We start from the raw sequence: 17969 nt of genomic DNA on the forward strand, positions 1-17969 counted from the left end.
CATCAGAGAGAAGAACTCTTTCTTAATCAGAGGCCTTGAATGGAAAATGAAAATGAAATGTTTATTTCTGTCATTATACTTGAGACTAATTTGAAAATCTGTTTATTCAGTCATATCAAAATTTTGGGGTAACTGGACATCACTATAGAATTAGTTCAATTTATTCTCCATATTATGTGGATGTGCATAGCATTGCTATTTGTAAATTATGCCTTTTTGATACCTCCTTGTTATATAACTTCTGCTACAGAGTCACTTCTGCCATATAGAGATCCTTTATGGACATTGGTTGTTTGTAAAGTCTTTAATTGCATTATATCAAACACTTGTTAGGATAAGCAAATCATAGTCATTTCAGCAATGCATGGAAGACTCTTATTGACTAGTTTCACATTATACCTTCACCTTATACTACAAGATTTCACTCAATATTGGTGATATTTATGTGTTCATCTTCACTACCATCCTATTTGGTGATTTTCTGAGTTGTATTCGACAACCTTGCGTATTCGAATAATACCAAAATTGGTATTTTTGTGAATACCGAATTCATTTATTTACCTTTTCTTGTCCATAGACTGCATAAATGTTTACTGGAGCTGACTTTGCAGTTTGAATTTTCCAGGAAGGAATTTAAACAGAGTCCCCGTAGCCATTCTTAGTTGTATGTTCTGTCAGCACTCAGCAGTAATGGTAAAGCTTCCATATTCAGCTACGTGGAAGGAAAGAGATGACACCTTATGGAATGGAGGGCCATGCACATGCTAGTTATTTGCTTGTTTCACCATCATCTTAGCTGGCAAGAACTTCCTCTTATCTTAACTTTTTGTTCATCTTTTAGCTACTGTACTGCAAAAATTGAAGCATGAACTGATCATTTTCCCCAATTTAAGGGCATAAAAACTAGTTAAGAGTGGTTAAGAAACATAAATTTCTCAGCCAGACCCAGACTGGATATTGGACGATAATTATATAGACCATGTGAAGAGGCCATTAATTTGGGGTTGGAATCCCTGGAACAGCCTCAGAAAGAATCAATGATGGCATCATTGATTGAGTTTCACCAAGTAATTTTTCTCAATGGCAAAATAAACAGTTAAAAAGATTCTAATTTAATTCTCTAGATTTTGACATTTCAGAAGTTTGAGAATTGTTGGCTTAACTCAACTTCCTTCAAACCATTCAGCCAGTTTCTTTATGGTCTTCCAAGGCTAGAAGTCAAAATAGGTTCATTTTCTTCTAAAACATTTACTTTTTTTTGTTTTTATAATTGGGCTATTCGGGGTTAGTTTGTATGTACTTCAACTAATTTTTGGAATCTATTAAACACCCTATAAACTTAAGGGATCAGGTAAGTTATAAATGTGACAGGTTATCACTTTATAGAACTCGAACACAAATATCCGGATAACTCACTCAAATGACTAAAGCTTTACCATCCGACGGCAAGCCTAATGGCTAGCATTTACTCTTTGATAATACGGAGTCCATGTTTATTTAGCTAGAAACTTCTGAAGTGAAGGTAATGTGAAATCGTTTACTTTGAAATACATATAGAAATCATAAAAATTTCTTCCTTTAATCAAACATTATTTGGTCATGAATCATAATGAATTGACCTAAATTATGCGTATACTTTGCACCTCTTTCAAAAAAAGTATCAAACTAAATCATTATATGGGTCCAATACTCCAATTCATGCCACCTGCCACCACAATGAATTGAACCCATCAATTATTATTACAACCGGTTTCTACTCTTTATCAAATTCTTTGTTTAATTATATAATCACACAATTATGGACATTTTTTTCCATCTAATTTATTATGTATAAGACTATATAACAACTTGAACCCATAATCTATATATATATTCCTTCAATCACATTTAATAATTATGACAAATAAAACTCCATTCACACACCATCTTTCACAATTTCAAGATTACCCAAAATATAATATGCCTATATTTTTAAATAGATTATGATTTAAGAGTCGATTAAAACCAATCATCTAAATTCTAACCTCAAGGGGTTGGTCTGTCGGTTAAGGAGGTTTGCTTTCTTTCTTAAATTCTAAGGTTCAAACTTTTGGACTATCTATCACAATAATATTATGACTTACCTAATCGTTGGGTTTGTAAAATGTTCAATAGATCTCATAAATGAGTTAAACTGCATACAAGTTGGTTCGAACACTCCGATTACCAAGAAAAGAAAAGAAAAATCGATCATCTACTATACAGTATTATTTTGATAATGTAATTAAATCTTAAAAAAATTATGATTTAGAATAAAAATATATTCGAATTGATAAGAATATTCGAGATACCATAACTAAATATTCATATAAAAGGTTATGATTTACAAAGCTTTCAGAATAGAAACAAGTCCTATTGTAATCTTTCATCATTGAATTGACGTAAACCCAATGGTGAAAAAACAGTATGTAATCTTAATGTAGAATCCTAAGATATTCCCATGAAAACAAAGAGAAGGAAAAAGAGACGGTAGGGAAACTAAAGAGTTCACACGGTTAGAGATATACGCTATATATAAACCAAGTAAAATCCAATCATGAGAAAGAGTCAAACAGCATCTTTCATCCACTCAATCCTAGGCTAAGCTGTCTCTTTTTCTCTCGTGTGTTTGTGTGCCTAGAAAAAAAAAAAAAAAAATTATGTACCAACAACTCTGTAGACACAAAAGAAAACAAAGAAAATAACCCTCCTCGAATCATGGTCTTCGTGTAAGCTAGTGCAGGAGTGACCTTCACGATCTCTCCACTTCTCTCTCTCTCTCTCTCTCTCTTTCTTTTTCAAAGTTGATTGTTCAGAATTTCGGATCACCACATGACCATTTCCTTCTTTATTTGTGATAACTTTCTTTCCATAACAAACCCATCTCTATCTTGCTCTCTCTCTTCTTTTTCTTTGTATCTTTTCTTTCTTTGAAGGGTTATCTTTTGTGGGTTGTCTCGGTTTTGCTTCCTATTTGCCTTTTTTTTATAATTCTTTTCTTTTTCTGCATTGGGTTGCTCTCGTTTTTTGTTTGTTTTTGTTAGTCATATTCTTGTTTTTAAGAGGAGCAGTAGTGGTTTGGCTTCTCCTGGGTGTACTTTTACTTTCGGTTATTTAGTCAGTGACTGAGTGGTGATTCTTATTCTGTTGTTTTGTGTTATTGTTGATGGACTTTTGATGTCTTTGGCGGTTGGTGTTGATTCAAGTTCCAGCAACATGGGGTTTGATGAGAAAAGCAATGAGAGTGGTGGTGGTGGTGGAGTTTCGGGTGAGACGGTAACAAAAACACCTCCAAATGAACAGGCTAAGAATGAGCCAGTTGGTGGAGCTATATCTAGACAAATGAGTGAGAATTCTATTTCTGCAACTGAGGATGAAGAAGAAGATGAAGATAGACAGATTGAGTTGGGTCCTCTGTACACTCTTAAAGAACAATTTGAAAAGGATAAGGTTTGTTTTGTTTCTTTTAGTCTTCTTTCTTTGTTTTCTTCTTCTTCTTCTCTTTTAATTTTATTTCTTTTTGTGCTGGTTTTTTGAGGATTTAGGATGACGAGAGCTTGAGGAGATGGAAAGAACAGCTTCTTGGGAGTGTGGATATCAATTCTGTTGGAGGTAAAAAAAAAAAAAAACACTAATTTGCTTAATTTTTTTCTCTTAAGTTTGTTTGGACTCTGAGAATTTGATAACAGAGCAACAAAATTTGATCTTTTAATCTCAATGCCTTTAAAGTTTCAATTTTTCTTTCGTTCTCTTGTTAAGTTTTTTACTCTTTATCAATCGAAAGATCACTTTGATAATGCATACATTGGGGGTTAAATATTGTGCCTCTTTGAATTGGTTCCTAGGCATCAGACATCTTGATGAATTTGGATGCTCTGAGATGGGGAAATTCTCTTGAAAAAGCTTGGTAAATTATAAGAGAAAAACTTTGACATGGGGGTTTAAAATTCAACAATTTGTATGATGATTGTGTTGATTCTCAAACGTTTGCCATGGAAAATTATTTCAATTTGGCTCACTGCTGCTAGATGTTGGTTCCTTTTTGATTTCTTTTCTTGTAATAAACTATATATTTCTGCTTGTTAATGGGATAGATTTTATCTGCATTCTCATATTTTCTTTTACCATTTATGTCACGATGTAGAAACACTAGAACCAGATGTTAAGATCTTGAGCCTTTCAATTAAATCGCCCGGTAGACCAGATATTGTTCTCGCAGTTCCTGAGAGTGGCAAAGTCAAAGGTTTGTGGTTTACCTTAAAAGAAGGTAGCCGTTACAGCCTACAGTTCACTTTCCAGGTTAGCAACAATATTGTATCCGGCCTCAAATACACTAACACAGTTTGGAAAACTGGTGTCAAGGGTAATCTCTCTCTCTTTCTGTTGTCTCTCAAGTTTTGAGAAAGAATTAGGCCTTTGGACGCTTGGGTATGATTATCTCCCTTACATGAACTATGAATCCTTGTAACAGTTGATAGCACGAAGGAAATGCTTGGAACCTTTAGTCCTCAGGCAGAACCTTATATACAAGAAATGCCCGAAGAAACTACTCCGTCCGGCATTTTTGCTAGAGGATCATATTCAGCTAGAAGTAAGGTAAGTTCTGAAGGTGTTCTGTGATTTTATAGTCTTCGCTACAGGATGATTATGCCAACAATTTGTAAGTGATAGAAAATTTGAGACATAGGCATATAATTCAAAATTTTAAGGTAGGTTGGACCATAGTGCTTCCTTGCACATTATTCACTACATATAAATTCATGCTAAGCTTCTGAGCAAGACAAGTAAATAAGAAAGAAAATGACTGCAGTTGCTGATGAACACATACCCTTGATTGTGTAATCTTTAATCTCTTATTTGAGTGACTTCGTAGATGAGTAGTTGCTTTCATACATCATTGAAATAACTTCTTTTATCTGATCAATATTAATTTTGATGCCATTTCAAGTCGTGGTCCTAAAATGATTATTGCAGCTAATAGAGTGGGGCTATGTTCATTTTCTCCATACCTATATGAGTTACTTTACCATGAATGATCCACTCAATTAGTTGTCGGGCCTCATAACATGTCTGTTATAAAGCATAAATGTGAATTTCAAATTTGTGGGCCACGAAATGTCTAGATAAATAAGCCTCATACATATTTTCACTGTCTTACAAAGTGTCTATTTGCAATTCTCTTAATGATTCCTCGATGGTCTGCTTTCGCTATTTTCAGTTTGTTGATGATGACAACAAGTGCTACTTGGAGATCAACTATACATTCGACATCCGTAAAGATTGGCAGGCGACTTGAAGTGTGAATTGTCCGATGAGTTTCATTGCTTGGCCCCTCAGTCAAAATGGTTTTTTGAGTTGAAATCTGCTTCAGATGTTAACATATTTCATTTGCAGTGTCTTATTTATTTTAGTCCTATCTGAGACTGGTGGATTCTACACAGTGAAGAAGAAGAAGAAGAAGAGAGGATTTGGAAACAATTGGAGCAAGTAAAAATTCATTTCATTCAGGAAGAGTCTCAATCAATAAAAATTGAGCTTGGCTGTTTGAGCACACACAGAGTCACTTTGTAATTCTTTTGCTTTTCAACATTATTAATTAGTGTTGTGGTAAGCTTTATCTTTGTAGTTTGAGGTTGTTAACTGATGATTCAGTACTGGGGGACTCAAAAAAACAAAAAAAAAGAAGGTTGAAACTTGAAAGCAGTGCAGTGTTAACTTTCTCTTTTTCTCTTTTTCTCTTTCTGAATCATTCAGTTGTTCTGTTCTTCTGCAGTGGTCACAAGAAAGTCCTACAAATTCATCACCCAATTCAGTATATAATATTAAAAGTGAACAGGGTATTCAGTTTTTTCTGATGTAACATTACTTCTCCAAATTTGCTTCTGGGAAATTATGTTTGGGCAATTTTTGTTTAAGAAGGATAACTGAACTTATTCTCTCTCATAACAAATAACCCATTTTGAGAAACTATATAAAATGATACTATTTTGTGTTGGGAATTGAAATCTAAAACTATCTCTAAGTAGCTTGATGGTTCACTTGAAACTTTGAGGTGTATTACTTAAGAGATCTTAAGTTCGAACTCTGACGACTATTAATAAGGGATAGCTATTGGAGATTTATCGAATCGTTAATTTCAAAGTCCCAGAAGATTAGTTGTGATGCGTGCAAGCTGGCCTAGACAACCCTGGATACCAAAAAAAAAAAAAAATTTGAAATCTTAACGCTTTTTGTAAACCTTCTCAAGAAATAGCACAATCCCATTTTACAATATAAATAAACCTAAACTTTCACTCATCTTCTTTAAACTCATACTAACCATTACCTCTATTGAAAACTTCGAAAACCCAACCTAAAAACCGATTTTGTTATTTGATTTGGTCTCGGATTTTAGTTGATTTGAATTGCATTTAAGTTGATTTTGGAATTTTAATGGAGTTGCTGGTTTTGAATGAGAGATGGGGTTGATTATTGTTTGATGGTGCAATTTTGGGTGGTTTTAATGCTTCTTGGCAGTGGAGAAATGATAATGGAAATGGAGACTTGCATTTGGAGAAGAATAAGCAGGTTTTGGCCGAAACACTAAGATTTAGCCAGATTCAAGCATGTAAGGTTCTATCCAAATGGCCAAATTCAGTCGATTGACATGATTCGGTAATATTGGACCACTTTAGTGTTGAAGGGTGAAGTTGGCTGAATGTGGCTGTAAGTCTGTAAGAGGTGGTGTGGCTGGTATCGGTCAAAACCCGTTTTCAACCTGTAAAATGGGATTACGCTATTTCTTGAGCCACTTTTCAAAAAGTGCTAATTTTCAACTCAAAGCTTAAAATAGTGTTATTTAATATAATTTCTCTTTTAAAAGCAAGAGATACAAAATATATTTATTTGCTAAATAAATGGTTTTATAAAGGATTATATTTTTTACGTACTGGGTATAAACATTCCGAGTTGCAATTAAGCCCAGAGAAAGTACTGGGCTTAAGGATTTGATGGCCTCTTACGGACTCATTTAAACGGTACCGTACGGTAGCTGAAACGTATAAATATAACAATTGCAGATGCTGAAATGGTGGCAGAGCAGTCGTCTTCATCACCTCCTTTGTCTTGGTTTTAATAACTCGCTATATTACTCTTATCTCACACATATGATGACGATGAAAAAAAGGGAAAAAGGGTGATGAATGCCGGTGGTGGAGGAGGCAATAGTGCCCGGGATGAACTGAATGATAATGGGATTGGAGAAGATGATGATGATATAGTTTCTGTATGTAAACATTTTACTATTAATTAGATAAAAGATGTTAGATTTTCTGATTTTGAATTTCTGAATGCTTTGTTTATGTTTTGCAGGTGTTGGATTTGTGGAACTTGAATGTATATGCTTGTTTAGCTTAGATTATCTTTACTCCAGGAATGTCTGTGTGAATGTCTAGATTCAAGACCTCCTTCTAGGGAGAATTGTTGATGTATGCCGGATCTAGATACATGATAGAGATGGTAGGTGGATTTCCAACAGTATTGTCCGTTTTGAGTCCGAACCAGCACAGTTTTATCCTGAAAAGATCTCTTGAGTGGTGAAGGTGTCTTTGTGTTATATAAGCGACTAAAACCCTCGTCTCCTAACCGATATTGGACTTTGACACCAACATATTTTAATATCCTATGAGAGTTCTCTCTTAAAGAAATTTTATCTTTGTTCCTGAAAACTATCAACTCTGCAAATCTCTACTATGATTTCTTCTTTCATTAATAATGAATCTACTTAGCAAAACATCCCAAAGATCAGTATCTCTCATTTATAATTTAGACAAAAATACAATGCACATGGAACTAGCATATTAAGGCGACAAATTAAAGAATTAATTTGTAGGCGAAAACATTACCTCAATTATAGTCTGAGAGAACAATATTTTTGTCCACAACACCTGGACGAAACAGAGAATTATCTCAGCTAAAAGACAGACACTGATAAGGAATTGATGCCTTTCCCATGCTATCCTCTAATCCCCCACGATTCCACATTGGCGGCCATTAACATAACAATAATACTACCTTTATAAAGAAATCCTACAAAGATTTATATACAAAGTGAAGTGGTAAAAAATAAATATAAGAGTAAAATAAAAAGTTAAATTCATTAAATTAACTCTTTTATTCATTTTTTGTCACATCATTTTATACGAAGATCTTTGTAAAATTTCTTTGTAAATGTAATATTACTGGGTACGCTTGATTTATTATTTTGGATAGGATTTTAGAAATAATATTGGGTGCGTTTGGTTTATTATTTTGGGTAGGATTTTGAGGATAGTATTGGATAGTTGAATATGGGAGTATTACGAGATAAAATTTAAAAATTTATGAAAAAGCCCCCAAGGTTTGCTAATTTAATAAATACCCCAATATATTAAAATATTATAAAATGACAAAAACACCCTTAACACCCAAAGTGCCAGATTTTGGCCACTACCGCTGGAATCTGGCTGGAAAATTGGATAACCACAAAATCTGGTAGGATCTGGCGGGCATTCGATCGATATGGCCTTTTCCGGCCATATCCACCACGGATCTGGCCAGAAAAGGCCAGATCTAAGGTCGGATGTGGCCTTCGACGGCCGGAAAAGGCCAACTTTGGCTGTCGTTGTCTGTCAACGATGGCCAAGATTTGGCCATCGTTGATAGTCAACGCCGACCAGATCTGGCCATTACCAGTGCTCATGTGACTGTTGTGACAGATTCCGGCTACCATCGGCGGTGGTTTCCGGAATTTGGCAAGTATTGTGGGTGGGGGTGTTTCTGTTAGTTTTTAAACTTTTTTTCTGGGGGGTATTTAATGAAATTAATAAACTTATGGGGTCTAGGAGTAATTAAAAAAAATACTAATATTTTAGGAATAACGTTCCAAACAATATTTGAAGAATATGATTGGGAATATGGATAAAAATAATAAGCCAAATGCACCCATTAGGTTGTTGAATAGAGGAGTATTAAGAGATAAAATTTAAAAATTTATAAAAAAGCCCCCAGGTTTACTAATTTAATTAAACACCTCAACATATAAAATGACAAAAACACCCCCACCACCTGCAATGCCAGATTCTGGCCACCACCGTCGGAATCTGGCAAAAAAATTATGTTACGACATAGACCGGTTGGATCTGTGTCGTAACGCGTCGGTATGGCCTTTTCCGGCCATATCCTCTAGCTGAAAAAGGCCAAAACGAAGGCCATCTTTGGCCATCATTGACCGAAAACGACGGTTATATCTTTGGCCGTCAAATTGGTGAACTACCGGCTAGTGGCCGTCATGGTATAGGCTATTGTACAGATTTCGACTACCACCAACGGTGGTTGCCAGAATCTGACAAGTATGAGTTGATGAGGGTATTTTTATTAATTTTTAAACATTTTTGAGAAGTATTTATAAAATTAATAAACTTAAGGGGTATAAATATAATTAAAAAATATAATAATATTTCTAGAATAATATATCAAATAATATTTAGAGAATAGGATCGAGAATATGGATAAAAATATTCAACCGAACGCACCTACTCTTATCATAATATATTTGAAATGAGACAAGAACCATCATACCCAAACAATCATGTATTGACGTGGCAATTACCCAAATAAACTGTACTTTCCTGAGCTGAAAGTCAATTCCTAATCTAATCATATTGGAGGAAAGTAAGCAATAAATAATTAAGCATTGGCCCCCCACGCCCCAAGGACATTTATTCTGTCGCTCAACTTTGTTCTATAAGACTTTGATGTTCTGCACCTCCAAGGCTCCAACACCAAAATCTTTCTAAAAATCATTGCAGAAGATCAGCAGCAATAGGCCAATAGCCATTAAAATTTTAAAATTACTTATCAAAATGGTGCCTGCAGGAGAGGTGTTCAACTTCACCAAGGTATGGCTCTCAGTCTTCATATCTCTATCCTACTGCTATGCCATCAGCAAAATAACCCCTAAAGGCTTCACCAGACTCTTCTGTGTACTCCCAATTATTTGCCTTTTTCTCTTCCTTCCTCTCAAACTCTTCTCCATTCATCTCGGCGGTATGACCGCCTTCTTCCTCGCTTGGCTTACCAACTTCAAACTCTTGCTTTTCGCCTTCGGTAAAGGCCCACTGTCTTCCTCTAACCCTCCTCTCTCTTTACCTCTCTTCATCGCCATGGCCTGTTTGCCCATCAAAATCCAACAAAACCCTCTTTCAAAATCCAGAAAAGGCCACAAATCTCCTTTAAACTACGCCATAAAATGTCTCCTTTTGGCTGCACTTTTACAGGCATATAACTATAATAACTACCTTCACCCAAAGCTCATTCTTGTTCTCTATAGTTTCCATATTTTCTTCGTCCTCGAGCTCAGCCTTGCCATGGTTCAAGCCCTGGTTCGGGCCCCGTTCGGCCTCGAGCTCGAGCCGCAGTTCGACGAGCCCTATCTCGCCACGTCACTGCAAGACTTCTGGGGAAGAAGATGGAACCTCATGGTCACCCGCGTTCTTCGACCGACCGTGTACGAACCAGTTCTCTACATTTCCGCCCGTGCAGTCGGTCGGAAGTGGGCTCCACTCCCGGGGGTTTTTAGCACGTTTCTTGTCTCGGCTGCAATGCACGAGCTGATTTTTTACTACTTGGGGCGCGTCAGACCCACCTGGGAGATTACGTGGTTCTTTGTGTTCCATGGAATGTGTTTAATGGCTGAGATTGCTTTGAAAAAAGTTTTGGCCGATCAAAATATCATGATCAAGTCGCGGTTGACAACGGTTTTAAGGACGATGTTGACGGTTGGATTCGTGATGGTTACCAGTTTTTGGTGGTTCTTCCCAACACTTCTCCGGTGTAACACTGATGTTAGGGCGTTTGAAGAGTACGCAGCTGTTGGCGCGTTTGTAAAGGATGTTGGTCGTGCTTTGACATTTCAACCTTCCTAGAACTCTCCTCACTTTGTTCTCATCGAATTATTTTCTATTACTCTCCTTTATTCATTTTCGTATTTAGATTTGTTGTGGTGTTATTGTCACTTTGAAATCTATGGGCGCATTCTTTGGTTTTGATGAGAATCCCGGAGTCTTTTCCATCGTAATACTATACTTATATTTTAGTCCAACCAACTTTTTCTCACAGTTTTGATGGGGTAGTTCACAGTTTTATACTTGTATTTTAGTTCAACCAACTTTTTCTCACAGTTTTGAGGGGATAGTTCACAGTTTCGATGGGATAGTTCGCAGTTGATCAATTCATAATAAATCTCGTTTACTTAATTGCGAGCTGATCAAATACGAGTTATTACGTCGGAGTTATGAAAGAAAGTTGTGGTGTTATTGTCACTTTGAAATCTATGGGTGCATTCTTTGGTTTTGATGAGAATCCCGGAGTCTTTTCCATTGTAATACTATACTTATATTTTAGTTCAACCAACTTTTTCTCACAGTTTTGATGGGATAGTTCGCAGTTTCGATGGGATAGTTCGCAGTTGATCAATTCATAATAAATCTCGTTTATCTAATTACGAACTGATCAAATACAAGTTATTACGTCAGGGTTATGAAAGAAAGTTTGTAAGATTGAATTGCTTACTAATTTTTATTGCTTTTCCATCTAGGATTATGTTAAATTATTGCTATTTTATTTACCTTAAATTTATTTCTTTTATGTAATCATATTTATTTAAAATTCTTATTCTTTGAAGGTTTTGGGTTCTTAAAGTCTTAGAATTCGAATACTATAAATAGGTAATCGACATATTAGGTCTTTTATAGGTATGTAATTAAGAGGTGATACGTAGTTCCTAAGTAGAAAGAGATTGTTGTGCCTCATGAACATAGGCCGAATCACGTAAATTTCGTGTGTCTTTTCTTTTCTTTTCTTCTTTATAGTTCTTTCCTCGACTTGTTCTAATTAGACACACTGGTTGTGTGTTTGATCAAATATTCCGCTGACAAATCATTTGTATTGAAATTGAAAATTTGTCACGTAATTAAAGAACTGAAATTTGAATTAAAGTATGATAATCACTAATATGAAAATTTTGAATTTCATTAAGTGTTATTTAAAGAACGTAGGTTAAGGACATTAAAGAATAAAATCTTTAATGCATTTATTCATTAAACCATGAGCGGAATTATATATGAATTTATTAATAATTTGTGTAAACATCTTTGGCTCTCATTGTTTACTTTTCTACCCTATCCTATTCTATTATCCTATCCTCAAAAATGAAAATGTGTTTGTTTTAATATTGTTTAAAATTCAATCATACTCTATTCAATTCAAAACATTTAACAATTACTTTTCTCAATAAAAGTTTTAAAATTAACAAAAACTCCCACACCCACCCAACTTTTAGCTGACAATCGGCCACCACCATCGAACAATGGTCGGAGGTCGCCCGAATGGCACACGATCGATTGGATCTGGTCGGTTGTATGCCAATCTGTCCATTTTTAGCTAGATCTACAGCCAAACGACGGTCATCGTTTGGCCATCAATGACGGCCAAGATGACAGCCAGATCTTTGCCATTCCGGTGACTTTCAACCACCGTCTAGCAGTAGTAGCCAGCTGTCGACAATCAGTTGGGTGAGTGGGGGTGTTTTTGTTTATAAACTTTTATTGTTTGGAGGGGTGTGTTTAGCTAAATTAACAAATGTAGATGATTAAAAATAATCTAAATATTTTCAAAAAATGCACCAAACAAATTCTCAGAATCCTATCTTATTTGATTAAATCGAATATTATTCAGAATAAAATACTATTTAGAAAAGTGAAGCAAACAAGCCTTTAACTCCTTAATTTATTACAACATATAACTTCTATGTTACACTTAGATCGGGGATAGTCGAAATAGTAAATCAAACTTGAGATTGTGTGCTCGTTCACGTTATCTCTAATTCGCTCTAATCATATGAGCTGCCCATGTATAGATTAATAGCTTAATATAACAACTATGTTATAACTTAATTTATACTTTCATGTCCCAATTGCAAGATATGACAGCATCAAGAATATATTGCTTATGAACTTTTCTTTCATAATTTTATAATTGTGATCTCAAGTAAACAAGCCTTTTATTAATTAGCAACTAATTATTAATTAATTGTATTGAATCTTTCATTACCAATTATATTTAGAGTAAGCCACTTTTTTCCCACCCAAGGTTTGCCTTAATGACACTTTCTCACTCAAAAAGTTTCAAAATATCATTTTCCCACCCAAAGCTAAAACTTCATTACTATCCAAAGTATGCTTAACTTGCTCAACCAGCATTCGACGAGTTACCAAGAGTTAAGGTAAGAGGGGTTTTGCAGAATGAAGGCTAGTGGATCGAACAATTAATGGTGACTGTTTGAATATTGATCGATAGAATCAGTTAGAAATTAACTAACAACAAGAAATCATAGATTTGTGATGGTCAACAATCGATGAGATATCAAGTGCTAGAGTTAGAAAGTCTTGTATAGAAGAGACTGAAGATTCAAATAGTGGTAATAAAGAGAATTTTTACCATCGAAATTGACCAGAATCGGCTTTGAGTAAGAATGAAGTATTAACTTTAAGTGGAAAAATTGTATATTGAAACTCTTTGGATGGAAAAGTGTAATCTTGGAAAAAAGTCGTTTACTCATATTTATAATCAAGATTCAAGATCCTCTTCATGTCAACTTGAATATTTATATATTGCTAGCGTGCTCCACTGCACATGCCGCCTGACTTTATTAAATCCAAGCTCGCATCACAAACACATGGCGCCACTAAATATTAACACAAGATCCATCATTCATTCAATTTCAACCTTGTATGAATTCATCTTCATCTTCTTCCTCATACGAGGCCAGAAAAATTAAGCAACAATGAAAGGTGAAAATAATGAAATCAACACGTTCATTATGGTATGGCTTTCAGCTGTGGCATCACTCTGCTACTGTTACGCCATTGGAAAGATTATCCCCAAAGGCTTCACCAGACTTCTCGCTATTTTCCCCGTCATCTTCATCTTCCTCATCCTCCCTTTCAATCTCCACGCCATTAATTTTGTTGGCCCAACAAGTTTCTTCCTCGTTTGGCTCGCCAACTTCAAACTTCTTCTCTTCGCCTTCGGTAAAGGCCCTTTATCTTCCTACCGAAATCTCTCTTTACAAACTTTCATTGCTTTAGCTTGTTTCCCTGTCAAGATTCAACACCACCCGTCATCTCAAAATCTTCAAAAAACTCCACTAAAAACCTCAAAATCACCCCAAAAACACGCCGTAAAGTTCCTTCTACTCGCTTTTTTCCTACTCATTTACAGCAACAAACAAAATTTCCACCCGGATATCATGTTGTTTATGTATTGCATCTACTTGTATCTCAGTCTTGAACTCACTCTACTCCTCGGTGGAGCATTGGCTAGAACGCTAATCGGCATCGAGCTCGAGCCGCAGTTTGCTGAGCCATATTTGTCGACTTCACTGCAAGACTTCTGGGGAAGAAGATGGAACCTTATGGTTTCAGATATTCTACGGCCGACCGTATACAATCCCGTCCGCTTCATTTCAAGCCGTGTGATTGGGGCAAAGTGGGCTCGAGTGCCAGCGGTTCTTGCAACTTTTTTGGTGTCTGGTTTGATGCATGAGTTACTATTTTATTACTTTGGAAGAGCGAAGCCGAGGTGGGATGTCACGTGCTTCTTTCTCTTACATGGGCTGTGTTTGGCTGCTGAAATGGCCGGGAAAGGGGCTTTGAAAGACAAGTGGCGGTTGCCTAGGGTGGTTTCCGGTCCATTGGTGGTGGCTTTCGTGGCGCTCACCGGCTCACGGCTGTTTATACCGGCGCTGTTGCGGAATGAAGTTGATGTTAAGGCACGTAGAGAGTATATTGCTTTCATAGAATTCTTGAACATTGAAACGGAGTTTAGGCATTTACTAGATGTTTAATTGTAGGTATTTATTGGGTTTAATTAATTTTAAATGTATGCATTATTTCTTTTAGGTAATTTTAGTCTTATACTATGAGTATACAAAGAGTTTATGTACCACGGCGATATCCATCAACAATATTATAAGTTAATACTTCGTATTATAAAGGTATTAAATTTGAGAAAGTTTTATAATACCACGTATATAAATACATAAACATAGTGAATTATATTTATCATACCTCCCTTACTATAATCCCAAACTTAGACTATTGATGCTTGATTTTGACACCAATTATTCACGTGTGTGAAGTGTTAAGCGGACTTAGAAATCACACGTGATCTGGAAGTATAAAAAAAGATATTGAATAGGTAATAATTTTTAAAGTAGTTCAGATGTTCTAAAGTTAATCCTACGTCCATTATAATTATATTAATGAGTGATTACAATCAGATCGCACTTGGCGAGCTGAATTACAATAGAGAAAATAAATGTAGACAAGAGAGAGAAAGTATATGTTTTGAGCGGTGGATAAGTCAATCCCGTAAAATAGAGAAGAGCCCTCTATTTATAGTTGGAGGATTCAAGCTGGTAATCATGATTCTACGTGCAGGAAGGTGCGATACAATTCCTAACCCGCTCCCCATTGGTTGCCTGCACGAGAGATATCCTTAAATTGCGTGGAGCTTCAACAGGTGGACAATTCTTAGCCACTCATAAGCCTGATGTTCACCCGCCTCACTGACGATGGCCTTACCCCTCTCATCCTTGCGCGACGTGGCTACATCCAGATGACAGAAAACCTTCTTGAATTTTGACTAGTCATTGCTGATTAAACCTCACGTCAGCTCTGATTTTTTGGGTATAACATAGACTTTAACTATACCATGTTTATATACTAATAATAATAATAATAATTCTTTAGTCGGAACCATGCTTGAATAGTATTGGATTCATTCGTTGGATTGAAATGATATTTTATATATAAGAATTTGCATAATACTATACATACAATACTTTTATACAATATTTTTCATACAACATGATGTAACAAAAGATAATTGGCTGATTTTAAATTAAAAATAAACTTTCATCTAATCATCTTTTACTACATCATGTTGTATGAGAAATGTTATATAAAAATATTGTATATGTAGTATTATTCTAAGAATTTAACTGTGATTAATACTGACGGCGCGCATAGCTGCGTACTATATATGAGAAGAATTTGAGGTTAAAATTTTCATTTAATTGGCATGGAATTAAAAGGTTGGTGATCTGCCAATAAGGCTTTAGACTGAGGAAACTCTTTTTTCTTCCATGTTAGGTTTTAGATTAATTGGGTTGGGTATTAGTTATGTCAGAAATCTTGAGGAGCAGGCAAAAGTAAAACTAATTTAATTGGATTGATGGTTGTAATTAATTTATCCATCCGCTCCTGCAGGTTGCATCAATTCCCAAAGTTAAAATGTATTAAATTAGTTCAAACACCTTGATTATTTAATTAATATATATTAATTATCTTATATAATAATAAGATATATATATATCTATATATATATGATATATATGAATGATAACATTATCCTTTACTGTATTCTTACATCGATTAAGCTATAACATAACATAATTTAACATAACATAACTTGAAAAACAGAAAAAATTAAATAGAGCAAAAGGTTCTTACCATTGAAACTGTTCTCCCTTATTTGGAACTGATTTTGAAGCCACATTCATTCTGTGCGCTCCTCCAAACCGGAAGCACAAGCAGCCAATAAGAACTTACCAACACAAATCCAACTATAAATCCAACCGAGGCAGCACAAAGAACCAAGTGACTTCCCATGACACGACCCAGATTCTTCAATGCAGACTCGAAAATCATGCATATTCCATGCAACACAAAGAACCAAGTGACTTCCCACGTGGGTTTCTTCCCACACGTGATGTAGTAAAACATAGCCTCATGCATGATCCCAGAAACAACCAGGGTAAAGAACAAAGCCACCACTTTGGCCGGGCCGGCTTTTCGGCGATACCCTTTACAAAATTTTGGATCGGTTCATATATTGTTTGCCTCAAAATATTTGAAGATAAACGGTTCCACCTTCTTCCCCAAAAGTCTTGTAACGATGTAGCCAAAAATGGATTGTTAAAAAGCTGCACGAACTCATACTTTTCCAAGCTATTTGAACAGGAAGTTGGTTTGTTTTCTTTGATTTTGAGAGGCAAAACGGTGATTAAAACAAAATCTAGATAGGTTTTACAGGCAAAAAGAGGGCCCTGGTTGAAGCAAAAGAGGAGGAGTTTGAAGGAAGCAATCCATGTTATGAAGAAAGAAATAATTCCTCTGAGAAAGCTGGATGAAGAAAACCAAGGAAGGATTGAGAAGAAGTAGAAGACAGGTAGAAGTGATCTTTGTGACGAAGATATAACAGTAACCTAATGAAGCTAAAAGCATAAGGATTGGATTGAGTGAGTTCTTGGTTGACATGATCTCCATTATTGAACTCCTCTTTGATCACTTTCTGGTTGGTTTCTTCTCTTACATAAATGTAGCAAAGTGGCTTAAATAGTGTAAAGTTTGTGCTCACATGTTTTTTTGGTCTATAGCTCATAAATGACATGAACCTTTTTCTGAACTATTACATTGGGTTTACGAGGAGAAAGTTAGTAAAAAAGGTTTGTTAACATAGTATTACTGCTAAGTAATAAAAATAGGTTGACAAACCCTTTCTTATTATCTTTCTCTTACAAATCCGACGTGATAATTCATCATTGATTAACTCGCGTTTGGTTAAGTGGAACCCATTGTTGATAGGTAGAATCCGTTTGCAAGCTAATCACGTCAGGATTTTGAGAGAAAGTTAGTGAGAAGGTTTGCCAGCATAATATTAAAGTGGTTTAAGACCTTAAAACTAATTGAGATCCTTGTATGTAAACTTAAATCATAGCTTCCTGCAAATGCCCAAGATCCTGTTTGTTTCTTAAGGCAAATGGTTCTTAAAGCAGCAGCAGCATGCACCAGCTCCATTATTTGATCTAT

General features: G+C 35.5%; 4 protein-coding genes across 4 annotated transcripts; 3 read left to right on the top strand and 1 right to left on the bottom strand.

The window, feature by feature from the left end:
- The first annotated feature begins 2574 nt into the window (after positions 1-2574).
- On the top strand, positions 2575-5723 carry LOC116137604 (rho GDP-dissociation inhibitor 1). Its single transcript, XM_031423297.1, has 5 exons — positions 2575-3468; positions 3564-3630; positions 4163-4381; positions 4490-4614; positions 5237-5723. Exons 1-5 carry the CDS (start codon positions 3196-3198, stop codon positions 5312-5314), a joined length of 762 nt encoding a protein of 253 aa, XP_031279157.1. The 5' UTR covers positions 2575-3195; the 3' UTR covers positions 5315-5723.
- Positions 5724-9840: 4117 nt separating this feature from the next.
- LOC116137618 (acyl-CoA--sterol O-acyltransferase 1-like) lies at positions 9841-10961 on the top strand. Its single transcript, XM_031423307.1, has 2 exons — positions 9841-9999; positions 10183-10961. The coding sequence occupies exons 1-2, from the start codon at positions 9900-9902 to the stop codon at positions 10959-10961; spliced, it is 879 nt and encodes a 292-aa protein (XP_031279167.1). The 5' UTR covers positions 9841-9899.
- A 2918-nt stretch (positions 10962-13879) lies between these two features.
- On the top strand, positions 13880-14941 carry LOC116137619 (probable long-chain-alcohol O-fatty-acyltransferase 5). Its single transcript, XM_031423308.1, has one exon. The coding sequence runs from the start codon at positions 13880-13882 to the stop codon at positions 14939-14941; it is 1062 nt and encodes a 353-aa protein (XP_031279168.1).
- A 1687-nt stretch (positions 14942-16628) lies between these two features.
- On the bottom strand, positions 16629-17426 carry LOC116137620 (probable long-chain-alcohol O-fatty-acyltransferase 4). Its single transcript, XM_031423310.1, is given in 3 exon segments — positions 16629-16952; positions 16955-17336; positions 17338-17426. Coding segments are annotated over 3 exon segments (795 nt in total).
- Between the last annotated feature and the right edge of the window lie 543 nt (positions 17427-17969).

The sequence above is a fragment of the Pistacia vera genome, unplaced genomic scaffold (assembly GCF_008641045.1).
Source record: "Pistacia vera cultivar Batoury unplaced genomic scaffold, PisVer_v2 Contig331, whole genome shotgun sequence".
Taxonomy (NCBI): Eukaryota; Viridiplantae; Streptophyta; class Magnoliopsida; order Sapindales; family Anacardiaceae; genus Pistacia; species Pistacia vera.

Bases quoted from the DNA above. Each gene is read 5' to 3' on its own strand.
- LOC116137604 (XM_031423297.1), top strand. From the start codon at position 3,196: ATGTCTTTGGCGGTTGGTGTTGATTCAAGTTCCAGCAACATGGGGTTT. The intron at 3,469-3,563 runs GTTTGTTTTGTT...TTGAGGATTTAG, and splicing joins AACAATTTGAAAAGGATAAG to GATGACGAGAGCTTGAGGAG. The intron at 4,615-5,236 runs GTAAGTTCTGAA...CGCTATTTTCAG, and splicing joins CATATTCAGCTAGAAGTAAG to TTTGTTGATGATGACAACAA.
- LOC116137618 (XM_031423307.1), top strand. From the start codon at position 9,900: ATGGTGCCTGCAGGAGAGGTGTTCAACTTCACCAAGGTATGGCTCTCA. The intron at 10,000-10,182 runs GCTTCACCAGAC...CTCCTCTCTCTT, and splicing joins CAGCAAAATAACCCCTAAAG to TACCTCTCTTCATCGCCATG.
- LOC116137619 (XM_031423308.1), top strand. From the start codon at position 13,880: ATGAAAGGTGAAAATAATGAAATCAACACGTTCATTATGGTATGGCTT.